Genomic DNA, 24,611 nt, shown 5'->3' on the forward strand with positions numbered 1-24,611 from the left:
TTTTTAGGGAGGCACTTCTCTGGTAAGCAAAACATGCAAGTTGCAATTTTTATGTTTTTTTTTTTTTTTCTTCCCAGGTTATGAGCTAGCATTTATTCTGGTTTTTTTTCATATATCACTTCATCTTTCTAATGCTTCTGCCTTCCAACTACCCATTTAACTTCTGTACTCACATTTTGTTTAATCAACTGCTCTCGCTACCACTTATAAGCAATTGAACATTTGTCTTCTATGCTTTTGAGTTAAATGTTTCCTGAGTATAAAAATTACAAATCATTCATGATTAAATAGTTAGTATAATTGATAACTTTTTAATCACTGAGAAACTTATCACTCAGCTTCAGGAATATGATTTTAAGGTCCTGGATCTAAATGAAGACTTGTGTAAAACATAAAACATTACTCAAATGAGCACGGTAGCTAAAACTGACCTAGATTTTCAAAATTATTTCATCTAAATAACATTGATAGTCTTATTCTCTTTGCACATTCTTCTGAATAGTAATGATGACAAACAGCTTATAGTAGTTCCCTCTCCCACTCTCCCAGCTTCTTTTCCATCTTAGAAAACAGTTGGTAGGAAAAAAAAAAGAAAAAAGACCACATCTGGTATGAAATATTGTTCTACAGGGTCATGTGAATAAGGAGTTGAAGAATATCATGGCTCTAGAAGTGACCAGACCTTTGCCTAGTCAGTTAAACATCTCACGTTAAACAGATACTTGCCTAGCAGGATAACGATGCAGAGGAGAATGGCAACCAGTGCCCCTGTGCTGAGACCAGCAGGGAGGAGCAAGGCCTCAGCATTGCAGGACTGCATGTTCCCCTGGCTGTCGCAGGCACACACTCGGATGGTCAGCGTGCCAGTGCTGCTCTGGATCGGGTAGTCGTTGTCAAATATTATGATTGGCAGGAGATAGGTACTCATCTTACTACGGCTGTATCCATTTCTTCTAGTCATAAAAAAAAAATCCTGCTGTGTTATCTAGAGTGGAAAAGCAGAATAAATAATTGTTGCTGAATGAAGTTTTATGTGGTATTGGGGCTGGCAGGGGAGAGAGGAGTGGTACTGGTCAGCAGTTACCTTTGTTGTCTACAATGGAGAAGTTTGGATGAACAGCAAATTCTGGTACCACCTCAAAGAAAAATTTGTGTCCTCGAGGAGGCTCATCTTTGTCAACTGCACTCACAGTCTGTATCAGCTATAAAGAAAACAATGTTTCATGCTATTTTAGAACTCTTGTGTTTGAAATAAGGTCTCTGCTTTTCATGTCCAGTAAAAATCCAATGAATCTCTCTATGAAGACACAAACTGAACTCCTAAGCCAAAAGTTCCCCACATAAAGCAAATTGTTGTTTTATTGTTTAAACACATAATGGAGGATGAAAAAGGGGCCACTCCTCACTGCAAGACAGCCATGTGCTTTGATTTGTACTCAGTATCTTGCAGTTATACAGAAACAATTGCCCTTCTGAGTAAGCCATAAACCTCCTGTGGCCTCATGTAGCAATGACACAGAGTAGTGTAAACCAGTTGTTAAGTGGGTCTAATTCCCAGTCTGCCTCATCTGCTTCTGATGATAAATTGGAGTACAGCACTCAGTTCTCCTGAGGTAATAAAAAGAGATGCTTTACTCCCTCCTAAATTGAAACTTCTGACTGTGGAACTTCATAGCTGCGCTAACAAGAACACTCAAGTCCGGCTGGGAAGGAGTGATAACAGCGCCAGCACAGGGTCAGAGGAGAGTGGACTGAAAAAGAGAGGCTTCAGCAGTACGTCTGGATTACACAGGCTTTACTGTTGCATCAGAACACGTGCAAATATGTGTATTCCTGTATATATAGACACACATGGATGCTAGCAATTCAACTCTTTTTCTATCTATCTGCTGCTAGACTGGTAGATAGAGGCTAAGGAAAACGTCTGCAGAACTGAAGAAAGGAAAGCCACCTGGGAATAACTGTGATTTGTGAAATAACTTGCAACAGTTAACACCATGCCAGGTTGCATGACTCATAGTAACTCCAGCGAGCTGAGCCGTAGGAATAACTGCTGTCTCCTTTGCGCTTCCTAGTGGGTATCACACTGGAGAGTCACCCATACCCCACCTTGGCTTGCAAGGACGTGTTTGAGTCCAATCACAGGATGACAAAACTAGGTGGCATGAGAATGGGAGTAAGCTTTGACTGAGGATGCTGTCACTCACTACAGGTGAGTTCATATTGCACTTAAACTTAAAGGCAGAAAGAGCTCTGCAGTCCGAGTTGTTTCTTTCAAAGCCATGAGGGAGCCAACGCCTGTCTAGAGGTTTTCAAGTGTTTCCAGTGCGTAGGGTATCTTGAAATCCCACAGACATCAAAGCCACTTGTTATCAAAGGCTTACTTCATGGCTTGTTTTTCTGATATTTCCAGGGAAAGTACAGCTTGACCGCTTCAAGAAATACAGTAATTGACAAGTGACACTGATACTATTTTTAAGCTTTGCAGCAATCAACTAAGGAATGCCTTTTTGTTATGTACTTTCTCTAAACATCAGCTTGAGTGGGACTTGAGGATACAGTTACGTTTTGGAGGGTACTTAGTATCTCTCGGGATGGAACACTGTGTTAGACAAATATAATTATAGGGCTACCAAAATTACTGAAGTGTTTCTTCTTACTTTATCATTCAAAACGCTGCTGCTGCTATTGCTGTACTGTGCAATGAGTATTTGGCCCATTTTTTTCTAGTTAATTTTGGGATATTTTTATTGCAGTTAATAATATTAAGTTGTTATTAAAAAACAAAACAAAACAAAACAAAACAATAGAGAGGTCTGAGTTTGGCTCATGCATTTCCTAGCCGCTCCTTCTAAAACACTTTTTTTTTTTTCATTTTCTTTTTATTTTTGAGGTATTTTGAGGAAATTGAAAGGTGATTTGTGAACATGGGCCTTGTACAAGAGCATGTGACTATGCTGAGGGCAAGATTATGCAGTTTTTCTAACTGTGATTAGAATAATAACTACATATTAAGATCTCTTCACTTTTAAAGCATTTGATGATCATTGTTCTTTAGATTTTTTTTTTTTTAATTTTTACCTGTTTCCCAAGATTAACCAAATCCTTTTTTATGGCAAACTAGCCTGTTCAGTATGTTGCTGAGTCTCTGATTATGACAACATTTTTCCAATGTCCCATTGCTTGTCTCTTTGCAGTAATCTGCCTCTGAGAGTAACAATACAGAAAGCAAGACCAGGATGGAGCTTAATTTTAGTTTTGCTTTGCTTGATGTAAAAAAGTAATATTGCTATATATATATAAAAAAATTCTTTCTGATAGGAGTAAATACCAAACTGAAAAGACAAAATTTTCTTCTCACAGTTTTACAAGTTTGAAAAGACAGAAAAAGTGTAAAAATACAACAGAGAAGAGAGAGAATTAGAATAAGTGATATTTGTGCAATTACTTGCTGAAAAACTCAAGGAGAAAATATCCTGATATAATAGCTACCAGAAATTGCAGTTGAGTATCTTGGTGCTGTTGCAGTTGAGTATCTTGAGTATCTGTAGGATCTGGATTTGATTCCCTTCATGTGCAAATCACAAAGAGGAGGACAATTTTACCAGGCATAGAGGAACGTAATTACATTGAAAACTTATTGTTGAAGATCAGGCTGAAGAAGAAAATAAAACCAAAAAACTTATTACTTGCTCTAACTATTGGCTGCATAAATTGAGAACCAACTGTTCTTCCACCAGGAAAGATGGGAGAGTAAAAGAACAATCAGAAAGGATGATTGCAGGTAAATTTTTCCAAATGATGAATAGGTGAAAGGAAATTAAAAATGTTATCTAATTAAGGACTTTTTTTTCCAGTTACACGGCTGTAAATAAAAGAGAATGATATTAATGATAATCACTCCAGAAATGAAAGAGCTATGGTTATTTGTATTTTAAGTATCACAGTTATATGAAAAAATTTAGTACTGTTTCATGTACATTTTGTGATTTCATGTTGGAAATGTATTTTTCCATTTCAAAACAGTTACAGACATTGAGTTGTGATCACTCTTCATCAAGAGTTCAGAGAAAGATCTCTGACACAGTAAGATTTATAAGGGAAGAGTTATTTCAAGAAAATTACTTTACTCAAATATATTTCAAGCATATCAGGCTTAGAGAAGATAAAAAGCATTCCCATTTTTTTTCTTTCTTCCATAGTTTCCAGTGCAAATTAACACAATTTGGAAAACACAGCATTATTGTCATTATTTTGAGGGTTGTGTGTGCATGTGCATATTCACTTCTCTGTATTTAAAGAAACAGTCTCATACTCTTGGGTGGATCTTATTGGGTAAATTAAAGTTTTTAGGGGTCACTTGTCTTTGAGGGTACTGAAAATTAAAACTTAGGCATTGACATAAAGTTTTCTTTTTTACACTCAGGACAGAGTGGTTGTAGCAGCTTGACAATGTAAGATGAATAGGGAAATTATTGAGTGAATGAGGAATTCCCACTGGAAAAAATTCTGTTAAAGTATTTGGACCTATTTCTCATTAAATTCATTTTTTCAAACGTGGAAATGTTTCAATTATGATATGGTTTTGTGGCTTTTTTTTTTTTTTTTTTTTTTTCTCCTGGATATTGTGTTTTTAAGGCCATGACTTAAACCACAGTCAAAATTGTGATTTTAGTTTACGTTCAGGCTATTTTATAGCTATTCATATTCATCTCTGAAAAAGTGCTTGGGGATGAATAGACTGCCTAGTAATAGATTCCTTATGTATATCTGGTACATCCCTAGATGTAACATGTTCTCCGGTTTTCTTCAACCTGTTTTAAAGACAAAAGTGAGTAAAAGATAGGTGGGGGCATTCTGAAATAAGAAGGGTCCCTGTGCACTTCAGAGCATGCCCTTACTGTTCCTGAGACTGCATTTGTGGACACAGAGAGCTGCACAAGTAGGAGACTTGAGTTGTGAGCTCAGCCATGGGACTGCCTCTAAAAGGAATATAGGAACCATCAAAGCAAACATTAAGCTAGTAGTGCATCTTTAGCAGTATAGAGGCCAGCACTACCTAGCCACATTTTAGATGGGCTTTTCAACCTGTGCTGACTTGGCATGTTATGCGAATAAACCACAGTTGCACATTGACTCCAGGGCACGCACTTTAAAAATGCAGCAACATGCTTCAGTCAGATTCTTGAAAGGTTCATGGAAGAAAGTTGAACAAGATGAGGTCTACAGGTGGACAGGTGTAATATATTTTCAGGTTAAAAATTTCTACTAATAAAACAGAATTTGAGACAAATAGAATGTCTGCAAAGTAATCTGCTGCTGCTTCTTTTCAAAACAGCAGCATATTGGTGGTTGCCATTGTATTTTTAAACCTTCCTTCATTTAAAATTCACTATAAATAAGACATTGAAAAATAATGTCACCTTCACAGGAATTTAAAGATGGTCTGCTGTTGTAGACAGTGCCTTTCTGAAGTTTTAAAAGAACTAATTGTCATATAGCATGAAAATTGTACTTCCAGTCTCAGAGAAGTAAGATCACTGGAGACAGACATTGTTAAGCTAGAGATACAGCAATAGCTGCTGGATGTTGTTGGGTTTTGTATGCAATTATAGATATGTGGAGGAGTAGGCCTTTGATCCACTTGAATTGTTTGGGCTTTCGTTCTTGTTGTATTATGCTCTTAGTTAAATATGGATATTGTACAACTGAGAAATTTCTCAGATGTCATTTATCTGATTTCAGCTGCTTCTGAGATAAGACTTAAAAAATATCACTAGACACTTGAGAAAGGAATGTTTGGGACATTTTGCTGTTTGTTTTTGTCTGGCACTCTTTTCAGAAGTGGTATACGAGAGAATAGAACAAATCCTGGATCTTGGAGCACTGGCTTTGTCGTTCTTGAAATTTATGAAACTTGTTTTGTGTTGAAAATATTTCTCAAGGAACCTGGAAAGATGTCATCACTTTGTCTGCAATAAACAGAATGAAATATGATAAAACATATTGTGAGAGAGAATGTGCTTTTGAAAATCACCAGAATGTAGTAGTGTGCAAATGCTATGGGGGAATAATGGAAGAGCAACTTTGCATTTCTCCTGTCGTTTCTTTCTCTTCCCTCTTTTCCTGCCTGTACGAGCTGGTAGGGCCAATCACTAACTAATCTGGGATGTATTAATAACACAGCACAGTGTAAGTGGGTGGGATGAAGATTTTGTAGAAGATTTTGAAGTGTCTACATTTCTCTAGGAGTGAAGTAATAACATAGTTCAAGTGTCCCCACACAGAAGTGTTTCAAAACCAATCCAGCTCTCAGCGGATGCCCATCTCGACATTTTGCAGCTTGAGTGATCACACATGTTCAGGCACAATTCTAGCCTGTACATCTGTATGGTGCTAGCTGCAGAAAGCAGTCTCCATCACATGTGTGTAAACTAGAATAGAACTTTGATCTTGATGATTTATGTCTTAAGAAATGTTCTAAAATGTCTGCCATTTAACAAAGATTCATGTTTGAAAATGCGAAACAGTTTGGTTTTTAAGTCTTGGTTCTGTTCCAGAGGTGTGTTGGCATTTTAAAGCAGGACTGAATGCTTATCAGAAGTTGGAAAATTCTCCCTTGAACTCCAATTCTTACTTCAAAAGAGAGAGAGATTTAGCATGAGTCTCTCACTATGTCAAGCCAATAGGTCTCTACCTAGAAAAGGCAGCTACAATGTATAAACAACTTGCGACTGATAATTCGCAACGACCACATGAAAAATGTGATCTCCATGTGCTCCATCTGAAAAAAAGGAGGGGGGGTATGGACACTAATGAAAAGAAAAATCTGACAGCTTTCTGAAGGAAACAACAACCTTTTTCTCTGTTCTGATGTCTGGGAGTCCCTGAATGGCAGCAAAGAATATAGCATCAGTGCAAAAAAAAGCAACCCATGTTATTTTCTTAAATATTATTGTTAATGGGTGTTGAAATTCGCTAAATTGTTATGAGCAAATTGTTCAGTTAAGTCAGTCTCCTTTTCAAGTAAATCTTACTGGTTTCCATGGAGAGAACTCATCCTCTAATCCATCTAAACAGACCCAATTAATTCCTGTGACAAAAACATGAGAGAACTTGTACTAGAGCCTTCCCCACAACAGTCCCTGGGGCTCTAGCATGCCATTGAAGGATTAGGGATTTCTAAATTATGCGAGAGGAAGGCTGTGACATACTTTTCTTTAGCCTGTGTATTAGCTAGTGGAACAGGACTTGCATGATGACAAATCTGTTCCGGCCTAATGATCATAGTTGTTTGTGCATCTCTAGCGATAATGTTTCTCCCCAGTCATACCATTGTTGTTTGGAGACAAAAGAGTGGCAGGAGAGGAGGAGAAACTGCAGGATTTTCTTTCCTCCGACTCTCTTAAGGCTATCTGAAAAACACAACGAATGTAGCCTCTAATATCTGTTGATGTTGAGAATGAGTAATGTCACCTGGTGGCAGAGAGCAATACTTGATCATTCGGACTGCTTCCTCATGCACCTGAGATTTAAAAAGTGGTGTGATTAATAGCTGGGCCTGAATTTAAAAAAAAAAAAAAAATTAACTAAATATATTTATCGTCTCGGTCTGGCTCTCCTGCTATGGGCACCAGATGTAGAAGCACTGATGTGATGTGTCAAGAAGCAGTAATGATTCTAATAAGACAACTGCTTTAGGTGATCTCTAAAATAAGGTGGAGTAGTACTGAATGAACACAACATGACTCTATATCTTTATTGTATTATAGGAGGACTGCTAAATATAAGCAGTACAGACTATCTGGAAATTAGCATCCTTGGCCAAAATATTCTGATTTGCGTCCTTATATTTATTGCTATTTTTAGACACCAAAATAAAAGTAGTCTCATGTACTGAAGTTAAAATCTATTTTCTGAAGTACTAAGTCAGCTATATGTAAATGTCCAGATATGAACTCAGATGCTTGTCTTGAGGAACCCAGTTGTTAACAAATAGAAGAACAGTCTGGATCTCTTGTTCTGCTGCAGCTACACTTGATGCACACTGTCTTTCTAGCGTTTTTGTGGATTTTTCCAATTAGAGAAAATAATTCCTGGAACTGCATTGGCACGCTAGATGTAAGGGAGCTCTGAATAACAATATGCCTGTCTAACGGATCTCTGTCATCTCTGTTGCTAGAAAAGCACAGAATTTACCAGAATGGTAAATGAAATTTTATACGTTAATGGATATTTCGTCAAGTATGCTAGACTAGATGGAAAATGAGATAAGGAAACTGAAAAGTGATATGCTTAGATTGAACTTGGTTCAAATATATGACAAAACCTGTGTTTGCTGGTTGATAAAATTGCACATGATTAGTTTCAATGAAATCTTCATTTGGAAGCTTTGGAATTTTTCTTCGTGTTATGAAATTAAAATACATGACTCAATTTGCTGTTAGTCACTATGCTGAGATTTCAAGGTTTATTTATCTCAATTTTATCTTGTGCAAAGAGATTTTGTTGCACAGATAGAATTTAGGTCATATGCCAGCTATTTGAAATTAATGGCTAGAATTATCTGAATATATTCCACCTGGAAAACCAGCTTATAAATCATAAAACAAAACTATGAGGGTACAATAACCAAAAGTTTAGGGAGTTTTTGCTCGTTTTCTACAGCTTGAACTGTATTGAACAGACACAATATTCGATCATAAACCTCAGTTGTTTTGAAAGGTGCTTCTTGTTTGTTTTTCTGATATTATAATTCCTTCCACTGTTTAAATTAAATTTATCACTGCCTTTGATATGCATATTCCTTTTTTTATGTCATTTGCATCAAAAATAGTGAGTCTTTCTTGAAAAAGAATTCAAATAATGGTCAAATATCTTTTCAAAGCCGAATGATTTCACTCAAAGTATCCTCTGTCTTTCTAACTCACTTACCTAAGTTCCAGTATTAGGTGCAATGAATGAAAAATAAGTAGAATTAAACGTAAACTCCAGCAATCCACTGTATCCTATTTTTCTCCCTTTTTTGATATCTTTTTTTTTTTTCCCCCATCTGTTAAACTATTCCTAAAACATATTTTGAATTGCAACTGGTAAATTGCATGTTCTTGCTCTGTTTAGAGTTCTGCAGGACCTGAAATTCTAGACCCATCTCACATACCATCTATGCTACTTTCAGTGCATCCCCCGTGACTGTGTTAAATACAACACTGGGCAGTGACCAAGGTAAAACATGAACATCCTTCCTGATGTGTATCCATATTCCCCAGCCCTGTAAAGCCTTTGAGTGTTGTATGGGCACTGTGCTCTAAGGACAAACAAATTATCCTACATTCTGATGCTTTCCTCATACTTTCTGTGAAGTCAGCCAGCTTTGGTTGGATGATGTCAGCATAAAACTAGTGAGACACAAGGACAGACTTAAGCTGAGTTTAGGGCTGCATCCTGGCCTCTCTCTGCTAGAGTAGGAACCCGCTCAGATTTGTACTAGCAAAAATAATGATCTCAAGCTTTTTCTTCCATTCAAAAATGCATCGGTCTAGAGAAGAGGCTCATTCATGGATTTAGACCTGCGCTTGAAAGACAATCTTGAGGTACCCAATCTGCTATTAAATCCAGTTCTTTGGTAAATATTTTCAGAATTAAAAATCAGCAAAACATACATCTTTCGTCACAGGATTTAAAACTGAAAGGCTGACTGGCATTAGCATAGATGTTGGTTGTAGCAGCAGTAACATTAAAAGATTTCTGTAACATCCTGGCTCTCAATTCTTCTGGTCTGCTTCTTTTCTCAGTTCCCAGTTATCACTTTATTTTCTCTACAAATCTTGTTATTGTATCGATTATTACAGAATTGCTGAGATAGTTTTGAAAGTGATATACATAAGCTTTAACCAGATTCAGCCCAATTCCAAACTGAAGTTTAACTTACAATGGAAACAGTTGCATTATCGTTTATTTTTGTAAATGTGTTTTTTTTTAATGTGTCCTTTACTGAAGCATAATAAAATATTTTCCTGCTTTGTGTACCTGAGGGTGTGGCTACATTAACTAAGGCTTTGAAAAAAAGCCAGAAAAAAATGGAATTATCAGACAGTATAAAGGGTTTTGTAGCATTATGCGTGACTAATTCTGAAAAATATTTTCTGATCTTAGGAATGAAAAAACACCTTAAACTAAGATTTTGTATTATATGCTATGTTACTATACTAGGGTAAAATCCTGCATCTTTTATCTGCTCCTTTTTTGAATCAACTGGTAGTTTCTGTAGAAGGGAGGGAATAAAGAGGCTGGGTCATTTTACAGTTACTCAAATTAAGATATGTTGAAATCTTCATGATGGTATTCCAGGATAGTTTCATTACAAGTTCTTCAATAACATAAATATTTGTTTACCTGTCCTGCTTTTACATTTTCACAAACAAATGTTTCATAGTATTTGGCAAATTCTGGTGCATGATCATTTATGTCTAAAATCCGGATGAAGACAGGTATCTGGCTACTTTGTTTAGGATTATCTGAAACAAGAAGATTATTTATGTTACAATACAAAGATTTACAATGTATGTCTGTGAAAAGACCTGAAATGATCCAATATATCTTTTCCAATAGACATTAGAAATTTCATTTTTCTTGATTATACTAAAACTATTATATTTCATTTTCTACTGACATGCATAAAAGTCCTATTTATATTCAAAACAAATTGTTCTATTATAGTATATATATTTTGAAATAATATAAAGTATACTTAAATTGATTTGCATTAAAAACACGTCACTGATTTATTATTGACTTGTATTCCATATGTCAGTTCAGTAAATGATTCATTGCAAAAGCTCTTTCCTGAGGTCAAGCTGTCAAGAACATTTACTTGTTCAAATCAGTAAACCAGTTAAACAATGTCAGTCAACAACACCACCACAAGAAAAAGAAAAACCAACCCTAAGTTGTCCTTTCTCCCCAAAATGTAAAAACAAAAAGAGGAGATAATGTAGATGTTATCATCAATTGGTCTTCACAAACTTGACCTCCAAGGTCAAGCTATCACTGCAGATGAATCATGCAGTAGACATAGTGAAAATTGAGACCATATTTGACCAAATAATGAAAAAGCATTTAGGAGGAAAAGGTATCTGTCTTTCTGAAAATGGGGATATGATTCATCTCTCCACATTAGCTTACTCCCAGACTGTTAAGCACATAGACTCCTGGGGAATCTATAGAGAGAATGAAGGGAAAAAAGTTGTTCCCTAAAGTCAGTGTCTCTGTTTCCCTTCTGATGACTTTTATCAGTTGACTGGAAAGAAAATGCAGGCAAGAGACATCCAGATCTAAAGGGTCCAACAGAATCCAGGTGAAAGACTTAGGGCCAGGGTTTGCTTCAGACATGGAGGGGAAAGAATTTCCTCTAGTCTTGGCTTCAAATGAAGCCATTTCCTGAGATAAGTTAAAGCAGTCAAGGTAAAGCACAATTTCTTCCCCTGTTTACAGTGATCATTCTGACAATGTGTTAGTTGTCTGTCATGGACAACTTTTTTTTTGAAAGATTTTCCCAAAGACTTAGCTTAGGATAAAGCCAGTGTATCACACCTGCACCAAATTTTTTTGCTGGGAATTCTCAGGGAACAAGTTAACTTCTCCAATACATACAGTACACAGTTTTGTTGAGCCTGAGAATTCCAAATTATCTTTTCATAAATAGGCAAAGATAACCCTAAAATAGTAAACTGAACTTTCACATGTGCATTTAAAGATACTGTGTCTATTGATAATGTCTCAATAAGGGCAAAACTAGTGAAACAAGATAAATCATAGATGCTGTAGAATTTCAATCTTTTCTTAGTTCTAATGTTTTTCTGAGATAAATGATCTCCTACTTACTGATTTCAGTTGCTATGACAGTGATGTTGTGCCAGGGAGTTTCTTCCCGGTCAAGGGGCTTTGAGATGAATAAGGATCCATTTCCTGAATAGATGTTGAATATTCTGTCAAGGTCAGTGTGTCGATCCACAGAGTATCTGTCAAGATACAGTACAACTGAGCATCACTATCTCCTGTTACAGTCTCTAGTTTAGCTCACAGGCACCTCTAAAAGATTTCTAATTTTAACTGTGGTTAATCTAGAATGTTTTCTCTACAATTAACCTAAACTTTCATGTAGCTGTCTGAGGAGTTCAACATGTTATGAATACTGAGAAACAATTTTTTAAGACTAGTGAGCGGGATGAAGAGCAAACTATTTATGCAGGCAGTTTGTTAGAGTGATATTTGAAATTACATTTTAACTTATAAAGTGAACGCTGGAATAACAACTAAAAGTGAACATTCTTAGATAATATTTTTGCAAATTAATTGTTTCTTGGAAAACTCAGTCATCGAAGGACACACATGGCAGTATCAATTTATAACAAAATATTTCTAAGATGTTACAAGGACCATGAAAATCACCAGAAAAATCTTTGGATTAATTGTTATTAATGAAAGTTCTTAAAATCTTATTTTATGACACTAGATTTTGCTTTGTTCATTCCCAGCAAGCAAAAACTTGTTTTGCAGCTGTTTTTTAATTAGTCTAGTAGTTACCAGCCACTATCAGGTTAAATTGAGATTTTATAAATAGACGACTTAAAAATATTTTATTTTCTTCCTCCTCTCACACCTCCTACCTCAAACTGTACTGCTGCAGGACATAACAAGCTTGTTCAGAAATGCAGAAATCAGGTTTCATCATCAGTTGCATGGTAAATACAGAAATTTCAGTGCTGTGTTTGTCACTGTGGATAATAATAGCAGATGGCTAACAATTAGAGCAATTTCACAGCACTGAACTCTTACCTGTAATTGTTATGACTTTCTTGCAGTCACTTCCTATTCAGTATGATGTGATCATTAAATAGTTAAGCTATGGAACATGATAGACAATGTTATGTCTAGGAGATTATGAAAGTACAGAAGACTGACTGATATCAACCATCAAGGAGTGTAGAAATACACAATTTTGAGTATTTTACGCAAGTTTGCTGCTGGAAACCTGATATAAAAGCATAATCTTATGAACAGTTTGGTGAAAGTACTAGAACATGATGCCAGTTAAATGCTGATCTCTCCTTTCTTTTTCTGGTATGCCTGTAGGCTGTCCTTCAGAAGCATACCCTGCACTGTAAACTGTGTTTGCCTTCACAAGCTCCCATAGATATTTCTCTACTTGCTACTTTTCAGCAGCCCCTATGTGCTTAATTACTCTAATAACCCCCTATTACATTGCACTCTTATCACTCGTTGTGCATGAGACTTGACCCACAACTAAAGCATTTTATATTGTCTAATGGCTTACTTTATTGCATTCTTTGTTATATCTGGATCTTGGGCTACAACCTGCCCAATAATGCTTCCTTCCTTGACATCTTCATCTACCTCTATTAAATACCAGGGTCTGCTGAACACTGGAGGTTCGTCTATGTCTTCCACAGAAATTTTGACCAAAGCCGTGTCTTTGAATGGCCCCAGCTGAAGAAAACGAGGATCAGGATGAGTGTTGGTTGCTTCCACTCTTAAGGTGTATAACATCTTGTTTTCAAAATCCAGATGCTGGGGAGCAAATAATATTATAAAGAAAATTGTGTCACTTTACAAGACATGTGAGTCAGTTTTATAATGCTGAATTAGAAGTGTAGCCATTTTTAGGAACAAAAAATCTAAAATTTAATGCATCTTGGAGAAGATGGAGTATATTAGGGCTTGCTCTAGGAACAGGAAAAAATAGGAAGTATTATAGGGCAGCAAGGCAATTATGATCTCTCTGCCTACTACTTGTTCAGATTCCTGGAAAACTGGAACAAGTCAATCTATATGAAAAATAGAAAGAGAGAAGAAACAGGGAAGTTGGACTCAATCCACAAGTAAGAGTTGCTAAAGGTCTTAATTGTCTCATCTCATGGGTAGGAACAAGAACAATTATCCCAGCTCTTAAATGTTCTCTACCTTATTTCCTTTTTCCTTACTCCTTCCCCATTATCATCTACCTTTGCCTATTTTGCATCAGGAGCAACCCAGACCTGTCCATGGCCTCTGCGTTCCAGAATGAAAAGAAAACCTATGAAGTCTGATTTCCAATCTGTGTTACACTTATGTTATGCATATCCATATATGCATATATATATACATTCATGTGTGCACACATAAGCACGCATGCACATACATTAAATATACCTATGTTTCCAAATATATGTGTATAGAACTATATTACACATATATGTAGACATCAATTAATTGTTACTGATGTGTTCAGTAAGAATAGAACCAGAAATAGTATTCAGAGTTCAACAGTCTGAACACCAAAAAGCAACCAATAAATCTGTCAGAGATGGTATTTTGAATTAAATTTCAGCTGATGTCTTTGCTCTTTGGACTTCCATTGGCATAATATGTAACAACTTAAATTTCACCAAGGCTGGACTTAAACCAATACAAATTTTATGTACTGGAGATACCTGACTGTCAGACAGATTAGAGAGGGACAGTTTAGCCTTGGAGGTGTAAGTTCAGATGAACTTCCAACCCTTGTGAGCCTTACTGCAGCATTCAGCTGATAGACCCCATGTGAGCTGAACCCTTCCAGGTTTTCACAGCCCTAATTGGAAAGTACTGTGTGTGAGAGTATATATGTTGAACAGACAGCAGCCACTGAAATATTACTTTATGTGAAGTGACATGTCAGTAAATTTCCCTCAAGACTTGAAAATAACAGATATCTGCTGGAGAAAGAGAAGAATAAAACTAATACAACAAATCTTTGGCAGCCTGACCCCTTGTGAGATCTACCCTCCTTTCCCCTGGAAAAAGAAAAATAACCTTAACACCTGGAGACCTAAGTACATATAAAAGAAAAGGAGAAAAAATAAACCTTTTTGACAGTTATAATCCCTTCCTGTGTGTCCTTGTCAGTGATGATATCAAACATGTCTGATCCATCCCCATTGGAGATGTTATACTCAATCTCTGCATTTTCACCCACATCGGGGTCATTGGCTTTAATTCTGCCAAGAGAAGTCCCAGGTGGTGCAGACTCAGGAGAGCTGAACTGGTAGGTGCCTGGAAGAGCGAAATCAAGCATTTATTGTTTTGAGAAGCTTTGTTCTTTTGAATAATAAACATCTTCAATTTCACTTGGATTTTTAAAGTACCTTGAAGTTTGAAACACTTTAAGGAAAATTCTGTTAGTCATCATTCTACACTTTAAAACAGAGTTTGGAGTTGATTGATTGACAAACTATCAGAAAAATTTCAAGTGATTCTTCAAAGCCGTTTAGTACTGTGCTTTTAATGCTTTTTTCTTTTTGTTCTTCAGGTATAAGGAAGAGACAAGCTCAACAATAAGACACCTGTTCTAACTTTGATTATTTAACAGTGTATATATATATATATATATATATTTCCCTCCGTTTTCTAGAAATGTTCCCGGATGTATTTAGAAGTAGTAGGGGATTTTGTTCTGTTTTGTTTTCTCAAGACACAAGAGTTGTAGAAACCAGTGTGGATTTTGGAAAGAGACTAAAATAGAATAGGCTTTTTTTTTTTATTCTTTTGAAAAATGTATTCAAGATTTGTAGGTGTTCTGTGTTAAAGTAATTCATTCATCTGTTATTGGCAACACATACTAAAGAGTCATTGTAAAGAGCATTTGGATACATGTTCATGTTAACTGAAATGCAGATACATTCAGATTTTCTTTAATTTACTCTGGATATACTTTTTGTGCTCTTTCAATGGTTGGATTCATTTAATGTTTTTATAATCAGTGTTCGCTAGAAAGAAATCTGATTACACAGACATTTTAATCTTTCCTATGTGTACAAAAAGTGAATTTATACGTATTTTCTTACAACATTTGCAATAAAAATCTAATTATAAAGATATACTATTGCAGAAAAAGTATTAATGAGATACTTTTCTTGACCAGTCAAAACTAGACAATGAAAACCTTTCATCACTAGCAAGACACAAGTGTTTCTAAATCATTATTTTCAGTCATTTGCTACAAAGAAATGTAAAAAAAAAATCTGGTCTATTCAGCATTTTGCATTCCAGAATATGATGTTTATTTTGATCCATTTTCTCATATAAATTAATATTAATTTACTGAATGAACTAGTAACATTGGAAAAATACTTTAAAAGTCTGACAAAATTAGCACTTCATAAAATGGACAATCCTTATTTAAAGGGTCCAATAAGAACCTGTATAAGTTTTATTCACTTGTAGTGAAGTACATTCAAGTATATTTCATGCAGTTAGCTTATTTCCTATATTTACATGTCCTTCGCTTTCTTTTAAGACACTTAAAGAGTCCTGAAAGTTCCTTTTAAGTACAAGGAATATACCAAATGTCTGGATGCTGAGTGAGTTTCCGTCCCTAATTGTACAGACTAAATACGAAAGAAAAAATCACTGCAAATACCTTATATTTATATAGATATGTAACAACATGGAAGCTAATGCTTGATGCTAAATTGTATTTACTGTTACAAATTCAAGGTTATAATTGAAAACTCAGCAGTAGAATGTTTGGCTGCAATCCACACAGACTAAAATGTATATTATTCCCTTAAAACAGGCTGAAAATGGGATGAAAGTCAGGATTCCTGGCAGCCAAACCATAAGTTTGAAGGATTGCTCAAATTCAAGGGTTTGGCAGGTGAGCCAGAAATACTATAAGAACAGAATTGATCATGCTACTTATGACTTCTTCCAGAATAAATAACTCCCTTTAGTGCTTTTGCATCTGAAAGTATTCCTTATTTTTGCGGTGCTGTGTGAGTGCTACACATTTTCAGCATGTGAGATGGCTAATTTGGTCTAAAGTACAACTGAATTCAAAACGTGTAAGATTTTAATTATGGTGCCATTTAAATTCAGTTTAGGCCCACGTCTTTTAACTGTCCAGGTTTCCTTTCAGGAAACAAAACAAAACAGAAAATCTATTCCTTCTTAATGTAGTCTGAACAACAAGTACATCACAATGTACTCTGCCGTTTTCCTTTGTTCTGTCCCTCTAAGAAATCAATCAATCAGTATAGTTCTTCAGTACCTTGACATTAACTGCTGTTGCTTGCTTTTGCAATTCACCCTCTACTTTGGGCCACATTTTCACTTGTTGCCTCACATAAGACAAAATGGAAGATAACAGTTTTTGGAAGGAGCAGACTTCCAGAACTAGATAGTTCTTTGAAGGTATGCTCCTCTTCATAACTAAGATGAAATCAAAACCTCCAGGTGTTTCTCTATGTTTGATTTCCTAGAAAGTGTTGAAAACCACCCTGCTGAGGAGAAAGAAAATGAGAGGCAAGGGTCATCAGGAAAATGAAAATTACACCATTGAACAGATCCCACAGCAGGTCTTGCACAGCCCATCTGATGTGTTTCAGTGATGTTCAAAGTAGAAAGCTACAGAGAATACTGTACGAGACATCAAATTGTGTAAATTTCTCTATAATTAAGTACCAAACCCAAAGATTATTGAAATAATCAGAACTTCCATAGACTTCAGGCTTCAGTGAATCTTCAAAGAAGAGCATCATAAGGAACAAAGCCTAAGGAGACTGAAAACCCTAGGTTATTTTGTGGTTCTATGCATTCTTTATGCTTTATTTTTTTAAATTAATTTAATTTAATTCAGCAACAAAGCTTAGAATGCAGTGTGCTACACTGCATTACAATTTAGGTTCAAGAATTTCTATTTGCCAAAAATACTGTGGGCTATGTCATGCTATACATGTTTGAGCAGTATCCCCTCCTGAAGTCAAACAGGAAGGTTGGTTAAAAATTGTTGTTTGAGTTTGCTGTATGAAGGTGATTCTCAGCAACTAAACTCTGAGTGTGAATTCAAATTATGTTTGCTTTATGAGTACTGCAGTACTTCCTCTCCCCTCTCATTTTAAAAAGCAATCTGTTATCATGAATAGAGGTAAAAATGTTATATGCAATTTCAAGAATCCTTTCTCCCACACCATGAGATTTTTCTAATATTTTAAAAAATCTGTTCTAGGTTGACCTATTTATATTATTCTGAGTGTACTTATTGCCATGCTACTGAAGTGCTTTTCAAGTTTCTTTAAGTCCCAGAGAGCATTTTCTAAATCAGCTGTTTGTCAGTCCTTGGTGAATCTGTAAAGAGAGCCAGTGAGGTCCCTAATCAGTGCCAACAAGCAATTCAAGTTTTATAACGTGGACATTTTTCCAACAGGCACTGAACTGAGGCTGCAAATTTATTCTATCTGCAGCCTATCAAACAGTTATCAGACACCGATTATAACAATTTGGGATTGGATTTAAACCAGTGGTCTAGAATGAAAGGATCTGTAGTATGCTGCTGTGAAACTTTCTGTTGTTTGCTGTTTTTTATTCTACAGAGATATTTTTTAAAAACTTAATTATGTTAAACTGGTCTAGATTATTAAAATCATTCAACATCAAGAGCTGAACACATAAGTCCCTAAATGAAATACTTATATTTCCAGCAGAGCATTCCACCTGACCAACTTTGCCTATGCAAAGTGGTACATTAGAAAATTTGCTGACCTGTTTGCTTGCCTAAACACATGGAACAAAAAGCGTCTCCAAAAATTGAACCCTAGATTTTTTAATTAAACTATTTTAAAGGCTTTCAAGTCCCCGCAGTCAGCCTAGGTTATTGTTACAGCTCACATTCCTGTAAGAGAGATAAAAATGGGAAGTATGTTTATCATTCCAAGAAATATTTTGCTATTAAAAAATTGGAGGCAGAGATTCCCATTTGCCTCAATAATGCTGCAACATAAACTGACACAGTAGTGGGCCAGTATTTATACTAAAGAAAAAAAGGAGAATAAAAGAAGATCCCAGATGGTGGCAGTGAAACAACTGATTTTAGAAAGGTTCTTTGGAAAACAACAGAACTATTAGATGCTCCATACTCTGGGGGAAGCGAGGTGGATTGTCATTGACATCAGTCAGCGTGATGTTCACAGTGGTGGTTCCTGATAGTCCTCCCATCTGACCTCCCATGTCTTTGGCCTGGATGACCACTTGATACTGTTCCCTGTTTTCTCTGCTCATGTCCGGTAAAGCAGTCTTGATTATACCTTGGAGAAGAGACAAAAAGAACATCCACTTTAATCTCAGTGTTTTTAAGTGGATCCACATTAGATATACTGTGCAGATGTTAATCCATAGCAAGAAAAACAAGGCATACTGCAATAAGCCTTTCAATCTTCAGCTGATTTAATGTGATTTTAAGAAAACAGATAAATAAATGTAACAGAGATTTTATTCATTATTCATTTTATTTTAATTACTCTTTCAAAGACAAAAATATAAATGTATTTGTTGAATTAATGAAAATTTTCAGCTATTATCCCCAGTTATTTTAATGCATCATATAATCTCCAGCCCTGGTGAAATTTTGGTATTATAACACAAGGCTGAACTCTAACATGACCTGGGTTAATTTTTTTTTGACTGTAATAGATCATAGATTTTAATGCCCAGTGATGGCCACTGTAAGTCAGCTAGGGCTACAGCTAATAAAAGTTTTGGACAAGACTGTAAAATTAGTGTTGGAAAATATTTTTTGGGTGTCCAATCTCAAGAATTTCATAAATGTAATTTAAATGTCTCAGACTCTTGCACAGCACACAAAAAGAATACAGACCTCAGGTGAGAAAACCAAAAATCCTATAGCCTGAATAGAGAAGTGACCTCAATCCTACTGGGATTCAAAGCCCGAAAGACCTTCTCATTAAAGTGGACACACACGTGTTTTCTTTTAGAAAACCAAGCAGAGCTTTTTTTATTATTATTATTTGTTTAGAAGGGTGATGGCTTTGCAAGATTGAAGTGATGAGATCTTTCTCTTGTGAAGTGGGAGAATTTAAATACAATGTCCTTTTCTGCTTGGTGGATTCACATCCCTGCCTTTCCTTTCTCAGAAGGCGGCTCTTATTACAAGCTGAGCTTGATATGGAAGCTATTCTACTATGCAAAATAAAGCAACCCTGGAAAACTCCTACTCCTACTCCTAGAAAGAAAGTGGAACAAAGAAGAAAAACTCTGTAGTCTGGTGGGTATGGCATTTATGTCTGATCCAGGATTACCAGGTTCTGATTACTGTACCTAGGCTTGTAAATATATGTAACATGAAAAAGCAAATTGAATAAAAATGAAAGATAATCCCACAACCAAAGTTGAGAGCCCAGGTCTCCCCCAAACCATTTACCTGCCTAACCACCTGCTGCCATCAGTAATGACTGTGTGGTACTGGTTCTGTGTCCCTGCTCATGCCTGGTAAAGATGTTTGGAGTAGGGGATTGGAGAACAGAGAAAAAGGAGAGAGATAGGAAAAAGTGGAAAAAGCCCAAACACTTTAGTTCTAGACAAAATCATTATGCTCCCTTTTAAAACAGTAGCCATGTGACTCTTACTGTCTTTTTGATATAATGCCCTTGCTGTATTTAAAAAATAAACCATTTGAAAAGGAAATTAGCCATCATCTGAGCATGTTCAGTGGATTAGGAACTTCAGGGATTCTGGGCACAATTGCACTTAAATTCAGGATTCTCAAACCAGAACAATTTTGGTAACGTACAAGAACAAGCTAATGTAATACCTGCTAAGTCTTACATGCTTGGGGGATGGGGGGTGGGGTGGGGGGGTGTGTTGGGAGGATGTCGTTGTTTGGGTTTTTTTGAAATCTATAATCTTTTGATTATAGATATCCAAAGTTCACAGGAGTTTTTCTTCTTTGTGTCTCTCTTATCTGATTTCCTGCATAACGGTGAAAAGGGCTTTCATTCATGCTTTACAACTTAAAAGCATTAATGCTGCTTGCTTCGATATTAATAGCTGTTTCAAAAAGCATCTTGAGTTAAAAATTGTCAGTGTTCATGAATGTGTTACAAGCTTTTAGAAATAATTAATTTACCTTTGGGGATTATTTTTCTTTTTTTTTTTTACCTTATAGTCTAAAATTGTCCAGCTCCTTTTTTCTTTTCTTAAAGACAAACGTGAAATTCCCAGAAATTGGTGTGAAATAAGCTTTAACACTTTCATGATTCTTTGGATGCTTTTAAAAATATTTTACACCCTTTCTGAACTGTTGAGCTTTACAGTCAACAGTCATTTTCCAGAAATCTTACTAATACCAGGTAAAGCAGTTATTCTTCTGCAATATTATTTTAACAATAAAAGGCATAGTTTTGTTGTGATTCCAGTTTCCATTTAGAAAAAGCGTATCATCTTCATGTCAAGTCATATGATGCCATACGCCTGTTCCAGTATTTAAATGTAAGTGAAAAGTGTCTTGATCGCTGCATCCTGTCTCTGTCAGTGCAAAAAGTAAAATTGAATGAATTGCTGACCTGTTTCTGGATCCACTGAGAAATACGGCTGTCCCTGGAGGATGCTGTACACCACTTTGGCACTGTTTCCATAGTTGGCATCGTCAGCATCTGTGGCTGTCACTTGAATAACAGATGTACCTAAATGGATAAAAAACAAGGAATCAGAGATTTTAAGAAGGCATCTACCTCTTGCAAACCACATACAGTTGTTTCAGTATTGAATTCAATAAAAAATCAAACAGCATCTAGTGGACAAATCCAATGTTACCCTACCCAAGCAAACTGTAAAATAAAGTCTCATCTTCCTTGTGACTAAAACTAAAATCTTTATTGCTTAAGATTCATGCTTCAATTAAACACGAGTAAATGCATAGAAATTGACATACGACTTTGAAACCCAACACAGCATTAGTTTTTTTTTTGGTGATCAAACAAATTTGAAGATTGTTCTCTGGTAATAACATGACCTCGGTTGAAACTGTTTACTTAAAAGGTGGATAACTGCTGTGTGAAAAGTACCGTTATGATTCTTAAACTTGTCTTAATCAGTAAACTAACCTAAAGCAAATTTCCCCATCCTCATTTTCTGCTTAAATGACAACCTCCAAATATCTGAAGTCAGACTGAATAAAAAAATTTGTCTCATCCTAACTAAGTTTTAAGATACTTTAAAAAAATTAGCTTGATTTTGCAGTAAGAAATTATGTTCTTTTTTTTCTCTCTGGATCAAAGTTATCCACCTATTTGGCAAATAATTGCAATTAAACAATAACTATATTTTTTTCAGCATTCACTTATTTTACATGTAAATGGCTTACCCATGTCCTGTAATCACAATGGGGAGAATATAGGCTGTATGGGATTAAGAGCATTGTGAGACAATACATTTGGTGTAGTTTATGGATTAGAAGCAAATGAAAGCTTCTGTAAACATTTTCTTATAAGATACGTAAAAGGACAAAACTGTTCTTCATAAGCTTTAATTTCTAAGCAATTTTCAAGATGTCAGGATACATTTTGCTAACACAATGTAGAGCTGACAAATGTCTGAATAAATGCACGCAGTCTACTAGCTAGAAGTGTAAAGGTCCTTAACTCCTTGCCAAGGGCAGAAGACTGACTGAGAAGAATCTCTACCCTATTTTTGGCTGGGTATTTTTTATGTATCTCACTTATAAGAAAAAGGTCTAGTGAGCACTGTCCACTTAAGTGATATCATTTCCTATTCCTTTTTTTTCTTCACCTTCAGCCTCTCTAGAGGCTCACCCAGATAACTTGCAGTCAAATATCTGTCTTGACTATAAATTTAGAAGATACTCATTTACCTATGACTAATAGAATTGAAGCAAATCATCTCTACTGTCGCTCTTCAGAGGGACTGGGGAAAGTAGAAATTCAGAGTAATCGAAACAGATTTATGAGAGCAAATGTTGTTATTAGGTCCCGTTCAATGTAACTGCTTTCTCACAGTATGTAATACCACTTTACACATAATAGTTTTACCTACATAATAGTAACAATTCCCACTATTTCAGGTTATCTGACCAGCATAATGAGAGGGGAAGAAAACTTTCTCCACAGCAAACCAGCAGAACAAAGTTGTAAAAATGCTTTGTCATACTTCACCAAACTATGAAGAGGATTTTTGCCATCAGCAATCTAGATTACTTGTTGCCTGGTTAAACAGTTAGAGGTCATCTCTGCGCCACACTGAGCTGTAAAGATAATTCTGAAGAAGTGAATATTTAAGGACAATTTTATCACTAACAGTGTCCAACCAAACTGCTCATCTGGACAAAAAATGAAGACTGTTTTTTTGAGAAATGTAAAGTTCCATGAGTCCTGTCTGCTTTCAAAAATCCCATGCCTCCTCAAGAATAACAGCGAAAGGAGCATCAATATCACTTGCTAGCCTATAAAAAATAGAAAAGTCATCAATAGAATCATATGCTTATACTGTGTGCCACTGTAGCATCTAGAAGTTAAGAATCAAGGGAAATGTCTGTTTCCATCCCACTCTTCCCTCTAAAAAGCCCAAATATCCTCATCAGGAAAACTTACTACTCTAGCCTCCTGATCCAGGCATTGTCTTGGGACTGACACAGAAGTTTGAGTATGGTCATAATGACTGAATGCACATTAACTTTCTTTTCCTAGAGCATTGTTTTGATGAAAAAAAGAATGCTAAAGACTGTTTTGAGAATTATTTATTTATTTGTTTATTTATTTTAAGAAAAGCAATACAGAGCTCAGGGCAGTCTTTGGGAAATTTCTGTCTTTGTCTCATTGGAATGTATATCTTTGTTTCCTGAGGCTCAAGTTCCATAGAGTTATGGTTGCTGAGGAGGGTACAGAAGCTGTAACCCTAGAGAAACTTTGGAGGTCACTGCTAGATAATTCAAGTAGATCTTATGTAGTAGGAAATCTCATTACAGTTTGCAAAATACTGATATTTTCTTTCATTTGTCAAATTTTGTAGAGTGCTGAAAAAATACTGTTATAACAGCTGCCGCTTCCTAGTAAACTAGTAGTACAATCATGAAAAATGGTTAACAGAAGTATATCCTCAGAAAATGTATTATCACCATGCAGTTCACTCTCTTCTCTGCCAACAGTTTGCTGTGTCGTAACAGAGGATTCTCACGAACAACAGGCAATGCTCATGCAGCTTTTTTATGATGAAAGAAACTGCTCTTAACTTTCAGGGTCCAAAATTAAACCAGGAAAGGCAGTGAAATAGAAGAACTCAACACTAATTATGAAGTAATTGATAATGAGGCAAAACCAGTTTGGATCTTTTAAGTTAAATACAACTATGTCCTATACTCACCCCCACCTAAATGGTACCCATGAAATGTGGATGTATTTATTTATTTGTTTATTTATAGCCTAGATTACCTCACAAGTAGCCTTTTGCCCACATTTGTCAGCGGAAGTCAGCATGATTTAAAACATGAATCAGGCTGCTAAGTTAGAAATTAGAAGCTTTCTGAGGTACTTCCACAGTTGCCAACAGGAGCAAGAGTGAAAGAGTGAAGTAGCACCTGGGAAGAATGGGGGAGTCGAGGGAAGGTGGTTTAGTTTTTGTCTTTGTTTCTCACCATCCAACTCTATTTTTAATGGGCAATAAATGTAAACCATTTTCCGAAGTTGAGTCTGTTTTGCCCCTGATGGTAACTGGTAAGTGATCTGCCTGTCTTTATTTCAGTCTGTGAGTATTTCCATCTTATTTTC

The 24,611-nt window shown here is 35.9% G+C and overlaps 1 protein-coding gene across 1 annotated transcript in view; it reads right to left on the reverse strand.

Annotated features, from left to right (window-relative positions):
- LOC104157341 (cadherin-9-like) overlaps window positions 1-24,611 on the reverse strand; it is a gene marked incomplete at its 5' end in the record, with an annotated part of 46,319 nt that overhangs the window by 2,992 nt on the left and 18,716 nt on the right. The window contains 9 exon segments of the mRNA XM_009694639.1: window positions 727-964; window positions 966-985; window positions 1,085-1,202; window positions 10,396-10,517; window positions 11,884-12,020; window positions 13,337-13,590; window positions 14,906-15,093; window positions 18,954-19,121; window positions 21,396-21,515. Of these exon segments, the coding sequence (XP_009692941.1) occupies window positions 727-964; window positions 966-985; window positions 1,085-1,202; window positions 10,396-10,517; window positions 11,884-12,020; window positions 13,337-13,590; window positions 14,906-15,093; window positions 18,954-19,121; window positions 21,396-21,515 (1,365 nt within the window).

The sequence above is a fragment of the Cariama cristata genome, unplaced genomic scaffold (genome assembly GCF_000690535.1).
Source record: "Cariama cristata isolate BGI_N322 unplaced genomic scaffold, ASM69053v1 scaffold12442, whole genome shotgun sequence".
Taxonomy (NCBI): Eukaryota; Metazoa; Chordata; class Aves; order Cariamiformes; family Cariamidae; genus Cariama; species Cariama cristata.